This window comes from Stomoxys calcitrans, chromosome 2, assembly GCF_963082655.1.
Source record: "Stomoxys calcitrans chromosome 2, idStoCalc2.1, whole genome shotgun sequence".
NCBI classification, from domain to species: Eukaryota; Metazoa; Arthropoda; class Insecta; order Diptera; family Muscidae; genus Stomoxys; species Stomoxys calcitrans.
In genome coordinates this window covers 170,345,154-170,364,249 of record NC_081553.1, presented here as the reverse complement: position 1 = coordinate 170,364,249, position 19,096 = coordinate 170,345,154, and the positions used below count along the sequence as shown (strand labels likewise).

The window sequence follows — 19,096 nt, the reverse complement described above, 5'->3', positions numbered from 1 at the left end:
CAACAAATTGAATTTTACAAAACATAATCTCTTGGGTTTTCCTTTTGCCTTTCTATACCCTTAGCAATAGTCTTCATTTTATTATTTGTTTTTTTTTTAGATTTTTTTCTAACCCATTCTTTTTCCCTAGTCAGAAGTTGATAAAACCCAAAAGTAAAGTAAAAATGCATACAAAATAATTTATTAAAAATTAAACAAGAACTCTACCCCAAAAAAAAGAAACATTACATAAGCAACTTAAAAGCAAATAACAACAAATCTTGGACTAAAACAAATAAATAAAACAACAACAAATAATGATTTAAAAAATATTAAAAATAATAACAACAAGAAAATAATAATAATAAACAATTGTTATACGGTATTATTATACTTTTTCTATAACTTATAATTTATTTATTGAAATAAAACTGAAAAAATAAAAAAAATTTAATACATTTGTTTTTATGGCATTTGATCTCCACACACAGCAAAGAATTCGGTAAGAGAATAGCATATTATTGGGTTGCCCAAAAAGTAATTGCGGATTTTTCATATAGTCGGCGTTGACAAATTTTTTCACAGCTTGTGCATTCTTTCTTGTGTCAGTTATCAGCTGTTACTTTTAGCTTGCTTTAGAAAAAAAGTGTAAAAAAGTATATTTGATTAAAGTTCATTCTAAGTTTGATTAAAAATGCATTTACTTTCTTTTAAAAAATCCGCAATTACTTTTTGGGCAACCATAATTTTCCTTAACAAATGACTTCCGATTGATCATCATCAACATTTTAAGAATTGAGCTTCTGGTTTTAAACGACATATTTTTTCAGATCTTCAACGCCCAGAAGAAACGGCTCAAATTTGGAGTATAAGTTTTGTTTGTGATGATATCTATATATTTATGATAGATAAGGAAGGTTCCTTGTTCTTTTAAAAATGCACAAAAGCTTTCGAAAATCGTACTTTTAAGATACTAAAAAATATAACGCATATCTATAAGGCATTAATTACCATAAAACTGAAATTAATCGCCCCGGCAGTTAGCAGCTTGCTCGGATTACCATTGCGGGGGTCGTGGATTCGATTCCCACTTAAACCTTGGTCAGTCGCTACTGTGGTAATAATGTGGACTCAAATAGCCTACATTGAAAAAAAAAAGATTAAACAAGTAAAAGCGTGCTAAGTTCGGCCGGGCCGAATCTTATATACCCTCCACCATGGATCGCATTTGTCGAGTTTTTTTCCCGCCATCTCTTCTTAGCAAAAAAAGGATATAAGAAAAGATTTGCTCTGCTATTAGAGCGATATCAAGATATGGTCCGGTTTGGGTCACAATTAAGTTATATGTTGGAGACCTGTGCAAAATGTCAGCCAATTCGAATAAGAATTGCGCCATTTGGGGGCTCAAGAAGTAAAATAGAGAGACCGATTTATATGGGAGCTGTATCGGGCTATAGACCGATTCAGACCATAATAAACACGTATGTTGATGGTCATGAGAGGATCCGTCGCACAAAATTTCAGACAAATCGGATAATAATTGCGACCTCTAGAGGCTCAAAAGTCAAGATCCCAGATCTGTTTATATGACAGCTATATCAGGTTATGAACCGATTTGAGCCATACTTGGCACAGTTGTTGGAAGTGATCTAGGGTGATCTAGTGATCTGTATGTCACTATTAAATTTTGTAGAACAAAATATTGTTTTTTTGGCAGATGTATAAAATTATAAACCGATTTGAACCATACTAAGGTCGCATATCGTGAAGCGCAGAAAAACTCACTGTTTCGAATTTCAGCGAAATCGGGTATTAAAAAAAAACTTTTAAGGGCTTCAGTCCCCTTATTGGCAGATCGGTCTATATGGTAGCTATATCTAAATATAGTCCGATCAGAACCATATTTAGGTCGGATGATGGGAGACCTTAACCTACTCACTGTTTCACATTTCAGCGAAATCGGGTAATAAATAAAGTTTTTATTGACTTCAGACCCTTTATCGGCAGATCGGTCTATATGGCAGCTATATCCAAATATAATTCGATCTAAACTATATTTAAGCCGGGCGTAAGAAGGCTAAAAATAACTCACAGTTTAAAATTTCAGCGAAATCGGATAAAAAATGAAGCTTTAATGGCCTTCAGACCCTTTATTGGGAGATCGGTTTATATGACAGCTATATTTAAATATAGTCTAATCTGAACCATATTTGGGTCAGTTGTCGGGAAGCCTTAAACTACTCACTATTTCAGCGAAATTGGTTGAAAAATAAAGTTTTTATGATCATTAAACCCTTTATCGGCAGATCGGCCTATATTGCAGCTATATCTAAATATAGTCCGATCTCAACCATATTTAGATCAGATGTCGGGAGGCTTAAAATAACATACCGTTTCAAATTTAGCGAAATCGGCTTATAAATGCAGCTTTTATGAAACTTAGACCCTTAACCGGCAGATCGGTCTATATGGCTGCTATATCTAAATATAGTCCAATCTGAAATATATTTGGGTCGGATGTCGGGAGGCCTAAAACTACTTACTCTTTCAAATTTCAGCCAAATCGGATAAAAAATAAAGCTTTTATGGGCTTCTGACCCTTTATCGGCAGATCGGTCTATATAGCAGCTATATCCAAATCTGGTCCAATTGAGCCTTTTCAAGAACCTAACTAGCGTGCATAAAAGAAACGTATCTGTGACAAATTTCAGCTCAATATGTCAATTTTTAAAGGCTCTAGAGTGATTACAACACACGGACGGACAGGTGGACAGACACACGGCCATCGTTAAATCGTCTTAGAGTTTTACGACGATCCGAAAAATAAGTACTTTGTAGGGTAGGAAATTGATATTTCGATGTGTTGCAAACGGAATGACTAAATGAATATACCCTCTATCCTACGGTGGTGGGTATAAAAAGCCAAGTTTTTGGTTAATTTTAAGATATTATCCCCACTATGAGGCAAATTTATATACAATATATTATATGTTTGAGATGATATCTATCTATTGACGATAGATAAGGAAGGTGTTTATTCTAAAAGTATCACTACTTTCTTTCTTGTGTTTCTGAACCTTTTCTTCTAACACTTGTAACTAGTAGAAAAATGGGCAAGTTATAACAACTGGAGTTGTCTTAATAGATTGCCAAATGGCCTTTATTTTGTTTACGCTTATATACTCTTACAATTAATAATGGGCTCAAAGATAAATGCTTATTAATACGAAAGTTACATCAAAATAAGTAAAGCCAAATTCAAGAACTAAATGCAGTTATGCAGACGCATGCAGATTTTAAATTGAGTTGATTGACTCTACGTATGTGCTGTACAAATGCATTTGCATAACTGCTGAATTGCCGAAAATGGTCAATGACTCGATTTGTCTATTGACCTTTTTTGACGCATTTATTAAAATGTTTGTTTCAATTGATGGCATACATTTTTGTTTCTATGTTCTTACCAGAAGGTTCTTCTTCCTTTTGAAAGAGCACATAAGCTTTCGAAAATATATATAAGGTACTAAAACAGCTAAGGTATTAATTACCGTCATACTGATATTTGTCGCCCCGGTAGCCGAGTTGGTAGCTTGCTCGGATTACCATTGCGGGGGTCGTTTATACGACTCCCACTTAAAGCTTGGTCAGTCGCTACTGTAGTATCAATGTGGACTTGAATAGCCTACACTGAAAAAAATTTGTCCTAATACAAAAGATTTTTTTTCGTAATATTAAGTAAGCGATTTTGTCCTAAATGACAAGTAAATGCTCCTAATGTTTACGATTTCATGCTTGGTTTTAAAAATTATGCCATTAACACACAGATTTATTTACCTTAAAAATAGTATGTTTAATATTTAAAATTTCGTCCTTGACATAAAAATGCATATCTTTGAACAAAATTTGAGGTGCGTTGTATTGCAGTATATTAACTTTAAAATAAAGTAATTACCAAAAAAATTGTAGGATACCACCAGAGATGGTCCGTAAGACGATTTTTTAGGTTTCCGACTGTCAAAAAGTTGTAAAAGTCGAAAACGTCGTATACTTGTATAAAACGTAGAAAAAGTCGCAAACGTCATAAACCTTAATAACTCAGTGTAAAAGTTTGATTTTTAACAAATATTATTGTCACTTATTTGTTGTATATAGAAATTTCGCAATATAAGAAATATTAAGTTTTTTTTTTAATTTTTGCATTTACATTTTTCACACAATAAATTGGAAATATACGCAAATTTCAAGTCAATTTATAAAGTAACGTTTAAGGATTTTTTTGTGAAGCAAAAAATCAATAAATTATTAGTTTTCATCAATTATATTTAGAAATTGCAATTATTTTGTATCATTTTGCAAAATTATTTGCTTCTCCCGTTTTAATTTGCTTTTTGAAAGCTGTTGTAAACGACATATGTTAAAAATGCATGACATCTGAGGAAGTGTCAAGTGAAATGGTACATGGAGTGTTAATTATGTTATTCAATAACAATACTTAAAAATAACATTACTTATTCAATAAAATACTTAACACGCCATCTTCCATTTCACTTGACATTACCTCACATTAGCATACTTAAAACGCCATCTACCATTTCACTTGACACTACCTCAGATGTCATTCATTTTATAACATATGTCGTTGTCAACAGCTGTCAAAAAGCTAATTAAAGCGGGAGAAACAAATAATTTTGCAAAAGGATAAGATATAATTAATAAATAAAAATGTTGCAACCACCCAATAACTCGCAACAGCCAGAGGGATTTAGCGAGGAATTTTGCGTGTGCCACAATTCGTGAAGATCGGTTAACAAATGACCACATTATTGCAATATTGGTAAAAATCGTGTAAACCTACGGTAGCTTTTTCTAATTCTGAACCGATTTTTTCCAATTTCAATATTGTTCGTCTCCAGGAGGAAAAAATTACTTATGCCAAAATTTTTAGTTAATCAGATCAAAAATTCGACATATTTTCGTTCGAATTTTTTTTTCTGTCAGAAACCTAGTTTTTTGGCTAGGTTTACGACGTTTTCGACGTATGTAATATACGTCGGAAATGTATGTCATATACGTCACTGTTTCTGACAGGCCATCTCTGGATACCACACAACTTTAATTAAAAATCAAAAATAGCATTGATATTAGTAAGAAATTGTTGCAATTTTATTTGTGTTCGAGAATTTAAATATGGAGATAGGTTTTTAAAACTTTTATATCAAAAATTTTATCTATTTGACCCATTGCCATTCAAAAAATATTCCTTTAAAATGGGAATATAATAAATGACTTGACTTGACATGAAAACCGTTAGTTGAAGAGAATGTTGCTGCCGAATTCTTTTGATGTCATGCGGATGTGTATATTTAAATCTGATCTCAAAAAGTTATTCGATGGACCGGTTTATACGGTTTGGATTATAGCTGTCATTTAGACCGATTCGCCGAATTAGGGCCTTAGGCCCATAAAAGGCGCATTTATTGCGCCAAAATTTGTGACAGTGATTTTGCCAAAATTTGGAAAAATGAGTTGTGTTATGGCCTTCCAATTTTGCCAAAATTTGGGACAGTGAGTTGTGTTAGGGCCTTCGATATTGTTCATCAATTTGGCCCAGATTTGGGCATAGCTGCCATATAGACCTATCTCTCGATTTAAGGTTTTGGGCCCATAAAAATCCCATTTATTGTCCGGTGTCGCCGAACTTTGGAACATTGAGTTAAGTTAAGCCCCTCGACACACTTCTGCAATATGGCACAGATCGGTCCAGATTTGGATATAGCTGCCATATAAACCGATCCGCCGATTTAGGGGCTATGGCCCATAAAAGGCGTATTTATAATCCGATTTTGATAAAATTTGAGACAGTGAGTTGTGTTAGGCCCTTCGACATTCTTCTTCAATTTGGGCCAGATTGGTCCAGGTTTGGATATACCTGCCATATAGACCGAAATTTGGGACAGTAAGTTGTGTTAGGCTCTTCGTAATTTGTTTGCAACTTGGACCAAATCGGTTCAGACTTGGATATAGCTGCCATATAAACCTATATCTCGATTTAAAGTCTTGGCCCCATAAAAGGCGCATTTATAATCCGATTTCACTGAAATTTGACACAGGGACTTATATTAGGCTTTTCGACATCCGTGCCGTATATGGTTCAGATGGGTTTATTTTTAGATATAGCTACTACAAAGACCAATATTTTGTTATACACAATTGAACATTGACTTGCACTTATTAGTATTTGGTCCAAATCGGAACATATTTCGAGCTGCTATGGACTTAAGGTATGCATTTTTCACCGGGTTTTGACGAAAGGTGGTTTACGTATATACCTGAGGTGGTGGGTGTCGAAAGTTCGACCTGGCCAAACTTAACGCCTTTTTATTTGTTTCCTGGCTTAGGTGTATGTCCATAGTGGCTTGGGGCGGATTAATATGCTCACCCTCTTTTCAACATAACAAACTTGTCTATCATTTCGAGCATCATTGCAGTATCACAGTATTTGTATTTAAATAGGAGCCGGTGCCACCTGGACTTATACTTGTAACCCTCTGATCGACTCCAACTGCAAATGCTGACAACTCCTAGCTGAACTTTCCATGATAATGATGAACACCATACTTACCGGAGTTAAAAACTTCCGGCCTGTGTGGTATTCAAATCTATCTCGAACCGGGAAGGTATTAAGTTACCGTAACACTAACTTTAAACGAACATACTGGATTTTGTACCATGAAATTACGCATTAGATCCACCCATAGCGATTGAACTTCTTGAACCCCTAAAGATATACGGCAAACAATTTTTTTTTTGAAATATTGGTTAATATTTACGCATATTGCAAGAATAAATGATATTTGAAGGAAACATCATTGTTATTTCATTAAGAAAATATGTTATACAATATTGAAGCTATATGCTATACATGTGTCAAACTCTTATTTTGTTATCAAATGTTGATGGAAAACTTTGGGGTTTTTGGCACTCACTGAGATACACGTGAATACCTAATAAAGATAGGTATAAACAAGTACTATAACATACAATTATTTATAGATAATTCAACATACATATTTGATAAGCAAACAAGCCAAATTATCAATCATGAGCTAATATGCCAATTAAACAAAACACCTGTATTCATAAATATTTTTCCAACAACTAAACAAACGTGGGAGAAGTATGTAAAATGAAATTCAGTATTAAAAAGATACGAAGCATGTGTTCAACGCATGATGACGAATTGAAGTGAAAGAAACTCAAAAATGAAAGTAATCACTTTTTCAAGTAATTTATTTATTTTATTTATACAAATATTGACCTTATAATAAATATAAGTTAGTACATAATTAACAAGTAAACAGGCGTTAAGTTCGGCCGAGCCGAACTTTGGATACCCAACACCTCGGGTATATATGTAAAACACCTTTTGTCAAAATCCGGTCAAAAATGCATACCTTAGTCCCCATAGGAGCTATATCGAAATATTTTCCGATTTGGACCAAATACTAATAAGTACAAGTCATTGTTCAATTATGTATAACAAAATATTGATCTTTTAGTAGCTATATCTAAAAATAAACTCATCTGAACTATTGGGTTGCCCAAAAAGTAATTGCGGATTTTTTTATATAGTCGGCGTTGACAAATTTTTTCACAGCTTGTGACTCTGTAATTGCATTCTTTCTTCTGTCAGTTATCAGCTGTTACTTTAAGCTTGCTTTAGAAAAAAAGTGCAAAAAAGTATATTTGATTAAAGTTCATTCTAAGTTTTATTAAAAATGCATTTACTTTCTTTTAAAAAATCCGCAATTACTTTTTGGGCAACCCAAATACGACACGGATGTCGAAAAGACTAACATAAGTCACTGTGTCAAATTCTAGTGAAATCGGATTATAAATGCGTCTTTTATGTGGCCAAGATTTTAAATCGAGAGATCGGTCTATAAGGCAGCTATATCCAAATCTGGACCGTTTCGAGCCAATTTAAAGAAAGATGTTGAGTGGCCTAACACAACTCACTGTCCCAAATTTCAGCAAAATCGGATAAGAAATGTGGCTTTTATGGGCCTAAGACCCTAAATCGGGGCATCGGTCTATATGACAGCTATATCCAAATCTGAACCGATCTGGGCCAAATTGCAGAAGTATATCGAGCGGCTTAACTTAACTCACTATCCCAAATTTCGTCGACATCGGACAATAAATACGCCTTTTATGGTCCCAAAGCCTTGAATCGAGAGATCGGTCTATATGGCAGCTATACCCAAATTGGACCGAACTAAGCCAAATTGAAGAAGAATATCGAAGGCCCTAACACAACTCACTGTCAAAAATTTGGACGACATCGGACAATAAATGCGCCTTTTATTGACCCAAAACCTTAAATCGAGAGATCGGTCTATATGGCAGCTATATCCAAATCTGAACTGATCTGTGCCATATTTCAGAAGTATGTCGAGGGGCTTAACTTAACTCACTATCATAAATTTCGTCGACATCGGACAATAAATCCGCCTTTTATGGACCCAAAGCCTTAAATCGGGAGATCGGGCTATATGGCAGCTATATCCAAATCTGGACCGATGTAGGCCACATTGAAGAAAGATGTCGAAGGGCCTAAGACAACTCACTGTCCTAAATTTAGGCGACATCGGACAATAAATGCGCTTTTTATGGGCGCAAGACCTTAAATCGAGAGATCGGTCTATATGGCAACTATATCGAACTGGGCCAAATTGCAGAGGGATATCGAAGGGCCTAACACAACCCACTGTCCCAAATTTCAGCATAATCGGCTAATAAATGTGGCTATTATGGGCCTATGACCCTAAATCGGCGGATCGGTCTATATGGGGGCTATATCAAGATATAGTCCGATATAGCCCATCTTCGAACTTAACCTGCTTATAGATAAAAAAATAATCTGTGCAAAGTTCCAGCTCAATATCTCTATTCGAACCCACAGACCCAGCGCTGGTTAATTAGGCAGGCCCCATTACCAGAGAGTTTATGTTAGTGGAAGCCACGTGAGTGTAACAGAAGTAAAATACATTAAGTTCGGTAGGGCCTAACTTTGGATACCCACCGACTCGAGTATATATGTAAACTTCCTTTCGTCACAATCCGGTGAAAATTGGATAACTTATGCATCAAAATTCGGCACGGACATTGAGTGGTCTAATAAATATAAGTCACTGTTCAATTTGGTAGAACAAAATATTGGTCTTTTTTGCAGCTATATCCAAATATAAACCGATCTGAACCATATAGGACACACATATTTGGGTTTGATGTCGGGGGCTTAAAAAAAACTTACTATTGTATATTATTGCCCAATACAATATATTAAAAAATTTTAAGAAATCAGCTAATAATAATAATAAAGCTTTTATGAGCTTCAGACCCTTCATCGTCATATCGGTCACTGATTCAAATTTCAAATTTCAGACCCTTAAACGGCTGATGGATCTATATGGCAGTTATCTATATATATATATATATATATATATATGTGTTTGTTTGTCGGCTTGTTTGTTTGTTCCGTATAGACCCAAAAACGGCTGAACCGATTACCTTAAAATTTTCACAGATTGTGTAGGTTGGTCTGGAAGGAAATATAGGCTATATAATTTTTTGATATCGGGAGGGGGGCGGACCCTCCACCTTACCCCAATAGTAAAAAATTGCAAATTTTGCCCATGAACATTCCACTAAGGAACAGGGGCAAACTTCTCACCTATCAATGAGTGCAGTCCGATTCAAGTTTAAGCTCAATTACAAGGGGCCTCATTTTTATAGCTGAGTCGGAACGGCGTGCCGCAGTGCGACACCTCTTTGGAGAGAAGTTTAACATGGCATAGTACCTCACAAATTTTGCCAGCATTGGTGGGGAAAGTACTACCCAAAAATAAAAGTGGACCGATTAGGACAATGTGGGATTCAAATGAAAGGTATTCAAGAATAAAGTATGAACTTCATAGTAAAAGTTGGGTCCAAGTACCTGGGGCCGCCCCAGCCCCCAAACCCCCTTAAAATAGGTTTATTTGGCGATCGTGACAATATGGGACTCAAATGAAAGGTATTCGGGAGTAGAAAACGAATTTGATATCCAATTTTGGAGCCACATGTTTTGGGGTACTCCCTAAAGCACCCCAAAAATTAACGTCATTTGCGTTGGGAATAAAAAGTGCCGGCGGCCGCCCCAACCCCAAAACACCCTCCAAACGGTTCATACTTACCGGCCATGGCAATATGGGGCTCAAATTAAAGGGATTTGGAAGTGCAGCACGAATTTGATTTCCATATTTGACTCGTAATGTCTGAGGTGCCATCCCTCCCCTAATGAGAACATTACCCTAAGGAAGAACATTACCACCAGGAACCGAGAAGGGGCAAATTCTCACACATTCTCAATGAGTGCTTTCCGATCAAATTCAGGGCGAAGTGTCCCCACCCTAAAAAGATATAAGAGAGTTAAAGAAGGTGCAGAGGAGCGAGCCCGATTCGGCTAATACCTAAATATAGTTCGATCTGAGACATATTTTGGGCGGATGTCGGTAGGCTTAAAACTGCTTACTGTTTCAAATTTCCACGAAATCGGATAAAAAATAAAGCCTTTATGGGCTTCAGACCCTTTATCGGGAGATCGGTCTATATAGCAGCTATATCTAAATATAGTCCGATCTGAACCATATTAAGGTCAGATGTCGGGAAGCTAAAAATAATTCACTGTTTTAAATTTCAGCAAAATCGGGTAATAATAAAGCTTTTATGGCCTTCAGACCCTTAACCGGGAGATTGGTCTATATGACAGCTATATCTAAATATAGTCCGATGTGAGCCATATTTACATCAGATGTCGGGAGGCTTAAAATAACCCACTGTTTTAAATTTCAGCCAAATCTGGTAATAAATAAAGCTTTTATGGGCTTTAGACCCTTTATCGGTAGATCGGTCTATATGGCAGCTATATCTAAATAGCTCGATCTGAACCATATTTGGATCAAATGTTGGATTAGGTCTAAAACTACTCACTATATCAAGTTTCAGCAAAATCGGATAAAAAATAAGGCATTTATGGGCATTAGGCCCCTTATCGGCAAATCGGTTTATATAGCCTAATTTTTGATGGGTCAAGGGAGCGATTACAACGGACGGACGGAAAGACACACGAACATCGCTAAATCGTATTAGAATTTTACGACGATTCGAAATATATATATTTTGAAGGGTCGGAAATTGATATTTCGATGTGTTGCAAACGGAATGGCTAAATGAATATACCCCTAATCCTATGGTAGTGGGTATAAAAAGTGTACTCAAACTTCGTTCTTTTAACTGCAACTCATGTCAACATCTTAAGCCGTTGAAAAATTTAATCATTTTTAAAATCAATGATTCATTCATGTTTCGTAAACTTTCAGTTTTCATTAAACGCATGTTCCAAAGAAAGTTTCTAATGCATAATTGGTTCATCTCAATATCAAATTATTCCGTTATCTTAAAATCAATATTTTTTTTATTAAATGTAAAACCAGCACGGCAAGATCATGTATTACTTTTTAATTTGCTGATTCACCATAGAGTAAATAATAATAGAGTAAAGGTTGTTCCAGAGACGTGCACTATGTACAATGTACTGTCGTTCAGTGATTTGAGTGTTAAATCGTGGTTGAATATGTTTTAAACCTCTTTGTAATCTGCCGAATTTCAGATGTTGCTAAATGTATTCAGGTTCTTTGGTGTAAATTACCTTGTGAAGTTTATTCGTAAGTATACATCTAAGTTTTTAAATGATATATTAATGATATATTAAATATTTCGTATGCAAATTGTGATATGCGATCTTGTCGATCTCTTTATCGTTAACCATGCTACAAAAATATATGCATATCGCTTGACTAACAGTATAACAATATAAGTGCCTTTATATGAATTCCATATTATCTTTATTGGACCACGAATTCCCTCGGAGGGTTTAATGCCATTCTAAAAGACTTTATTTCCGCCCGATATTCTCATGATGTCCGATTTAGGAGTGTTTTCGGAAGTAATGAGGTCCTCTAGACACTTGGCCCTGAAAAAAATATTAGCATAATGCTCTTGTCTTAATTACAATTTATTTAAACCCCATAACGCCATTAGTAAAGTACAGTTTATAGGATGAGGCGTCCCCCAAACACTTGGCCCTAAAATTGGTTATCAAATTAGTTTTCCAATCTCAGCGATGCCCCAAATAAAGGGCCACACATTTGGATATTCGCATTCTACTCCCAAATACCTTTATTTGGGCCCCATATTTCGATGGTCAGTAAAAAATTCCTGTTTGTGATCTATTTTGGGAAAGGGGTAGACCTCCAGAAAATTGGTCCCGAAAGTTGGTGTCAATTTCGTTCTCTACTCCCCAATATCTTTCATATGAGTCCCACATTGAAATGGTCGGTAAATATGCCCGATTTAGGGGTGTTTTTTGGAGTGGGGTGGTCCCCCAAACACTAAGCCCTGAAAATATATCAGCATCGTGATCTATTCTCATGTATCTATATATCATTTATTTGAACCCCATATTGACATGGGCCTCGAATATAGAGCTCCACTGTCTTGAAGACCCAAATTGTCTTGGTGAACAAACACGTTCTATTTGGAGGTTGTTATGGTGGTGGGGCGCCCCTGGACAGTTAGTCCCGAATGTTGATATCAGATTCGTGGTCTTCTCTCAAACACCTTTCATTTGAGCCCCATATTTCCATAGTCGGCAAACATGATTAGTTTGGGGTGTATTTGGAGTGGGGCGGCCACTCATTGACTTGGTCTTGAAAGAATATATCATATTCGTGCTCTACTTTAAAATACCTCTTATTTGAGCCGCATATTGCAATGGTCAGGGGGGGTGGGGTGGCCCCATAGACACTTTCCTGAATATTGGTATCAAATTCGTGCTATACTCCCAAAGAACTTTCATTTGAGGACCATATTGCTACGGTCGTATATTTGCCCTCTTTGGAGGAAGTTTTTGGGAGGAACGGCCTCCCAAATACTTGGTCCCACAATTCGTATGCTACACTCAAATAGCTTTTATTTAAGTCCCATATTGCCATGGTTAGTAAATAAGTCGTGTTTGGGGGGTGATTTGGGGAAGGGATGGACCCCCAGAAACTTGATTCCACATTTGGATATCAAATTCGTATTCTACTCGTAAATACCTTTCATTTGATTCCCATATTGCCATGGTGGGTACATATGTCCGATGTAGGGGTGTTTTGGGAGTTGGGATAGTCCACAAAATTGAGAAAATCAACTGACAAACTGACAAACAAACACAAATTCATTTTTTTACCCACCACCGTAGGATAAAGGGTATATTCATTTAATCATTCCGTTTGCAAGACATCGAAATGTCATTTTCCGACCCTACAAAGTACATATATTTCGGATCGTCGTAAAATTCTTAGACGATTTAACGATATCCGTGTTTCTGTCCATCTGTTGTAATCACTCTATAGGCTTCAAAAATTGAGCTGAAATTTGGCACAGATACGTCTTTGTGATCCACGCTGGTTCTTGAACGGGCAAAATCGGACCATATTTGGATATAGCTGCTATGTAGACCGATCTGCCGATAAAGGGTCTAATGCCCAAAAATGCATTATTTTTTATCCGATTTGGCTGAAATTTGAAACAGTGAGTAGTTTAAGGCTTCCCGACATCTGACCCAAATATGTTTCAGATCGGACTATATTAAGATTAAGATATGTCATATAGACCGATCTTCCGATAAAGGGTCTGAGCCCATAAAAGCTTTATTTTTTATACGATTTCGTTGAAATTTGAAACTGTGGGTAGTTTTAGGTGTCCCGACATTCGTCCCAAATATGGTTCGGGTCGGACTGTATATAGATATAGCTGTCATCTGGACCGATATGCCGATTAAAGGTCTGAAGGCCATAAAACCTTTTTTTTTACCCGATTTCGTAGAAATTTTAAATACAACATTTAACAGTGACTTATATTTAGTAGACCACTTAATGTCCGTGCCGAATTTGTGTACATAAGTTATCCAATTTTTACCGGATTGCGACGAAAGGGGGTTTACATATACACCCTAGGTGGTGGGTATCCAGTTTTTTACTGGAGTCTGCATCACAATTTGTTCTGCTCTGCTGCAGCACTTAGGAAACCAATCAAATGCTATTACAAATGCTGTTGGTGACCGGAGACATGCAGTATTCGTACTCAACTCCAGCTGTCGTAGTGTAGTGGGGTTGGGGAATCATAGGACCACTCAGCAGTTGTTGCTGAACACTTGCCTGAGGAAGTATCGACCACATCGCTAAAGTCTGGCGGATTATAGGAGACTGAAAATCCCGCTGCCACAATCGAGACAGGAGGAGATGGCATCGAAGCGGGACCCGACAAGCTCTGTGTGGGTGTCCCATCCGGTTGGACTGGGCTCAAAGTGTGCGCCAGCGGGGAAGTATGGGACTTAAAATGTACTTCGACAGCAGCAGCTAGTGAAGCATCTAAGGATGAATCGTCCACACCGCAAGTGTCCAGTGTCCAGAGGAAGAAGGGTTCCACAGCTTTCTCACCAGCCCCTGTATGCATAAGGAAGCTCATCATGACAAGTTTTAACGAATCTTGTGAGGATAAACTCTTGGTGGATTCAGAAGACGAAGCCAACTCAACAGTGGTGGAAGTTCTGAATCCTGACTATGGTCCGGTTTCTACTGATAAATCTCCACCATTGTAAGGCCGCTTCGGCGGCACTAAAGGTCCCCTGATGGAATAATGAGTGTGTGTGGGAATGGTTTGTGGACTAAGAATTCCGGGATTTTAACTTCTCAAGGGTACGGGGAATGGAAGACACAGAGCCTGTATTATTGCAAAAAGTAGTCTAAATGTTTTTCTTCTTCAGTCGCTAAGCATTGAAGATTTAGTAGTAGCTAGCCTTGAAATAAATAAGTCGCAACACTGGTTGGATTCTTTACGCACGATTCAGAGATGTTTGGCCGTCAACGAAATGGGTGAGCTGCTTATCAAATATATTATGAGTTGCAATCTGGCGATTTGAAAAAAATGAGATAAACCGACCTTTATTATCAGGAACAGACAGGAAATACAAGATGTTACATTTGGATCGGAAGATATAAGTGGAAGAATATGCGACTGGGAAGTGTTGAATGACCACAACTTCTCTGATCATCGTTATATTAGTTTCAGCCTTGGCGAAAAATTATGCACGTCTATCTCTTCTAGACCAGAAAAGGAAGTGGAAACTACGGAAGTTATAGACATAGAGGTCAAGCGGATCACGAAGGCCCTGAATGACTCGCTTGTGTTAGCATGTACTTGTGCGAGGCCAAGGGGCAAACAGCGGCCGCCATGGTGAACCCCAGAACTGGTTGTTCTACGGAAGGACAGCAGAAAACTCTTCAACAGAGCAAAAGCCACGAGAGCACCACACGATTGGAACATCTATAAGGCTAAGCTAAGAAAATATAAGGGCGAGCTGAGAAAGCCTCAGAACAAATCCTGGGTAGAATTCTGCAGCTCCGTGGAGCATACATCTGAGGCCTCAAGACTGAGGAAAATTCTGTCCCCGAGACATATTACGGTGGGGTATATTCAGAAGTCAGAGAATGTATGAACAATGTCTCGGGAAATTCTCCAACGGACAACGTGGCGCCAGAAGAGGTTGTCACTGGTATGCATTCATGGGAGGCTAATCATCAACTCTACCGTACTATGCCATGTTCGGACTCGGCTATAAAAAGGAGGCCCCTTATCATTGAGCTTAAACTTGAATTGGACCGCACTCATCGATATGTGAGAAGTTTGTCCCTGTTCCTTAGTAGAATGTTCATGGGCAAAATTTGCAAATTTTTGTATCCATCCCTCCTGTGGGATTAAAGGTTATTTCGAAGGTTATTTTCATTCGGAAAACACAAAAACCCTCCACACGAAGGCGAAAGATTTTCGTCCTATTAGTCTGCCATCCTTTATGATGAAGTCTCTTGAGAGGTTGATAGAAACATATCTTAGGGCAAAGATCCCTGGAGATCGCCTGCTGCAGCAGCAGCTGGCAAAATTCACTGAAACAGCACTTCACGACCTAATCGGCTACATAGAGGGTTCTCTCGCTGTCAAGGAATATACAATGGTAGCATTTCTTGACATTAAAGGTGCTTCCAATAATGTAAAGGGCAAGAAAGGCAACTTTTGCCCTATACACCTGGCAAAAATTGGGTGTTCAGTCCGCGTGTCATGCATTGGATATATACTGAATGCAATTACAGAGTCACAAGCTGTGAAAAAATTTGTCAACGCCGACTATATGAAAAATCCGCAATTACTTTTTGGGCAACCCAATACATACACAAAATCAGAGTAGCACTATTCGCTGATTTTGACAGATAGTGCACTTAATATTTTGTTGTTGGGCAACAGCCACTACCTATAAATGAATATATCTTGGGCATATGCCAACCAACCGACGACGTTGGAAGAGCTCAGAGCGAACATTGAACGGGAAATTAAACCCGTTTCGGTCGCAACGTATTGAGAGATGCAAACGAGCCGCCGGAACTAGTTCGGCCGGGACGAATCTTATATGTCCTCCACCATGGATCGCATTTGAAAAATTCTTTGAATGACTTTGGCAAATACATAAGAGCTTTATCAATTTATAGGCCGATATTGACCGTACTTGTCATAGCTGTTAGAAGCTCAGAAAGTCAAATTGGGAGATCGGTTTATATTGCAGCTGTATGAGGCTATTAAACGAATAAGACCATACTTGGCACAGTTATTTAAAGTCATACCAACGACATGTGCAAAAATTGCAATCAAATTGTGTACGATATGCGCCGTCTAGAGGCTTCAGAAATCAACATCCGAAATCGGTTTATATTCTTCTTCTTGACCCATTATAGGGCTCAATTCTTATCCGATTTGGCTGAAATTTCACATGAGGCGTTTTGTTATGACTTCCAACAACTGTTCCAAATATGGTTTAAATCGGTCCATAACCTGATACAGCTGCCATAAAAACCGATCTGGGATCTTGACTTCTTGAGCCTCAAGAAGGCGTAATTATTATACAATTTGGCTGAAATTGTACAACGACTTCTCCCATGACCTTCAATATACGTGTCAACTATGGTCTGAATCGGTATTCAGCCTGATACAGCTCCCCTATAAACCGGTCTCAGTATTTTACTTTTTGAGACCCTAAAAGGCCCAATTCTTATAAGATTTCGCCGAAATTTTACACATAGACTTCTACTGTGGTCTCCAACACTCAAATCTAGCAAAGCAATTATTTTCTTTTATCCTTTGTTTGTCTAAAAAGAGACACCGGGAAGGAACTCGACAAATGCGATCAATGGTGGAGGGTATATAAGATTCGTCCAGGCCGAACTTAGCACGCTTTTACTTGTAAGTACCTAATATTCAACCAACAAATCACGATTTTTGCATTTTTTAGGCGAGCTGTAAAAAATCCAAATGAAACAACTTTAGGCTTACTCACATGATTTTCTTCTACCTTCGAGTTTTCTTTCAAGTTCAAGGTTCATCATATTTATTGATAACAAAAATATCCTTCTCTCTCTTTACGGAATTGCCTATGTATATTCATTCTATTGAATAGTCGTACATTGCTAAACATCTTCAAAAAATACTTGAGCTAAATTTGAGTATAGATTGTTGTATGCATTAAAAAAAAAACTAATATCTTTAGCCTATCAGTACAAATTTTTAGGACGTATTGGATACATTTCAGTATTTCAATGAATGATTCATTTTAGTTTCTCTATCACCGTCTGATTTGTTGCCACATTAAAGTCTTCTGCCGTTAGGGGATTGATTGCAAAATGTATATTCGAGCTAGATTGCAACAGCGGTTGGTATTTTCCACTAAGAGATTGTAAGATAAGCAGAACTTGTTGGTCATTAAGTTCTTTGGCCGTAGACGTAATCATATCAACGAAAGTAGCATCGAACAGCATAAATCGGGAGCAATCCAAAACAATAGGGAAGTCATAGCGATACATAGCAGCTGTGGCACGTAATTCGGTACGTAGATAATCCACACCAGAGAAATAAATATCCGAAAGAGGTTCAATATGAACATAAGTGATATTGTTACACTGGAAATATGCAAAAAAATAGCCACATAAGTTAACTTTTCAAAAGAGTACCCTTGGGGGAAAGGGCTCACCTGTTTCAGCTTCACTTCAATTTCGGGATTGCCAAGCCTCAGGATAACAAATATCATATTTAGAACAATTCCGTACAAGAGACCCATTTCGACACCAGCAACCAAACAAACTACCAAACAACCGGTCCAACTGAAGAAATCTTTCTTACTGGTCCTCCACAATGTCATGATGGGAGTAAAATCAACCTAAAATTAAATTAAAAGAAATAAAGTTTTAGTAGGTCATACATTGTTTGGTTCGTCATGAAAAAAAATATTTAAGAAATGTATTATAATTGAAAATAAAATAAAACAATGATAGAAAGCAAAGAAATAGAGAAAGAATATATACTAAATCTTTTTAACGTTATAGGTGAATGATCAATAATTACATGTAACTCTGCTCTGGTTTCGATGCGAAAGTTAAACCTTGAAAAGCTACTATGTTTCACTTTTGCTCAATTCTGAGATGAAAAAAAAATACAAACACAAAGTTAATTAAGTAAGTATGAACTATAGACGGGCAAACCCGAACTTTTGATATCCTACAGCATAACGAGTATAATCCTACAGCATTTTTAAGGCCAAATGAAACTCGGCCAATACCGAATCAGGACCAAACTCAGCGCGAATACCTAACATAGTGGTCTTACACATCGCACGGTTCCAAATTTCAGCGAAAGCGGATTGTAAGGAACCCAAGACACAATATGGCGAGATCAGTCTAATGACAGCTATATGCAAAAATTTTCCGATCTGGACTATATTATTGGAAGGGGTCTTATACAACTCACGAGATGCAGATGCGAGTAGATGTGGCACACTACTCACAAGAGAACACATGCTACTAGCCTATGCCGACAACATCGATATCATAGGTCGGTCACCGGAAATAGTAACTGACGCCTTTTAAGGAAT

The 19,096-nt window shown here is 37.2% G+C and overlaps 1 protein-coding gene across 2 annotated transcripts in view; it reads right to left on the bottom strand.

Moving 5' to 3' along the window:
* Nucleotides 1–17,501: 17,501 nt before the first annotated feature.
* LOC106081630 (sodium-independent sulfate anion transporter) overlaps nucleotides 17,502–19,096 on the bottom strand; it is a 43,474-nt gene continuing 41,879 nt past the window's right edge. For both annotated transcript variants that reach the window (XM_013243733.2, XM_013243734.2), the window contains exons 8-9: nucleotides 18,200–18,385; nucleotides 17,502–18,128 (exon numbers count right to left, since the gene is read on the bottom strand). In XM_013243733.2, coding sequence (XP_013099187.1) covers nucleotides 17,778–18,128; nucleotides 18,200–18,385 — 537 coding nt within the window. In that variant the 3' untranslated portion in view covers nucleotides 17,502–17,777. The remainder of the gene's footprint in view (nucleotides 18,129–18,199; nucleotides 18,386–19,096) is intronic.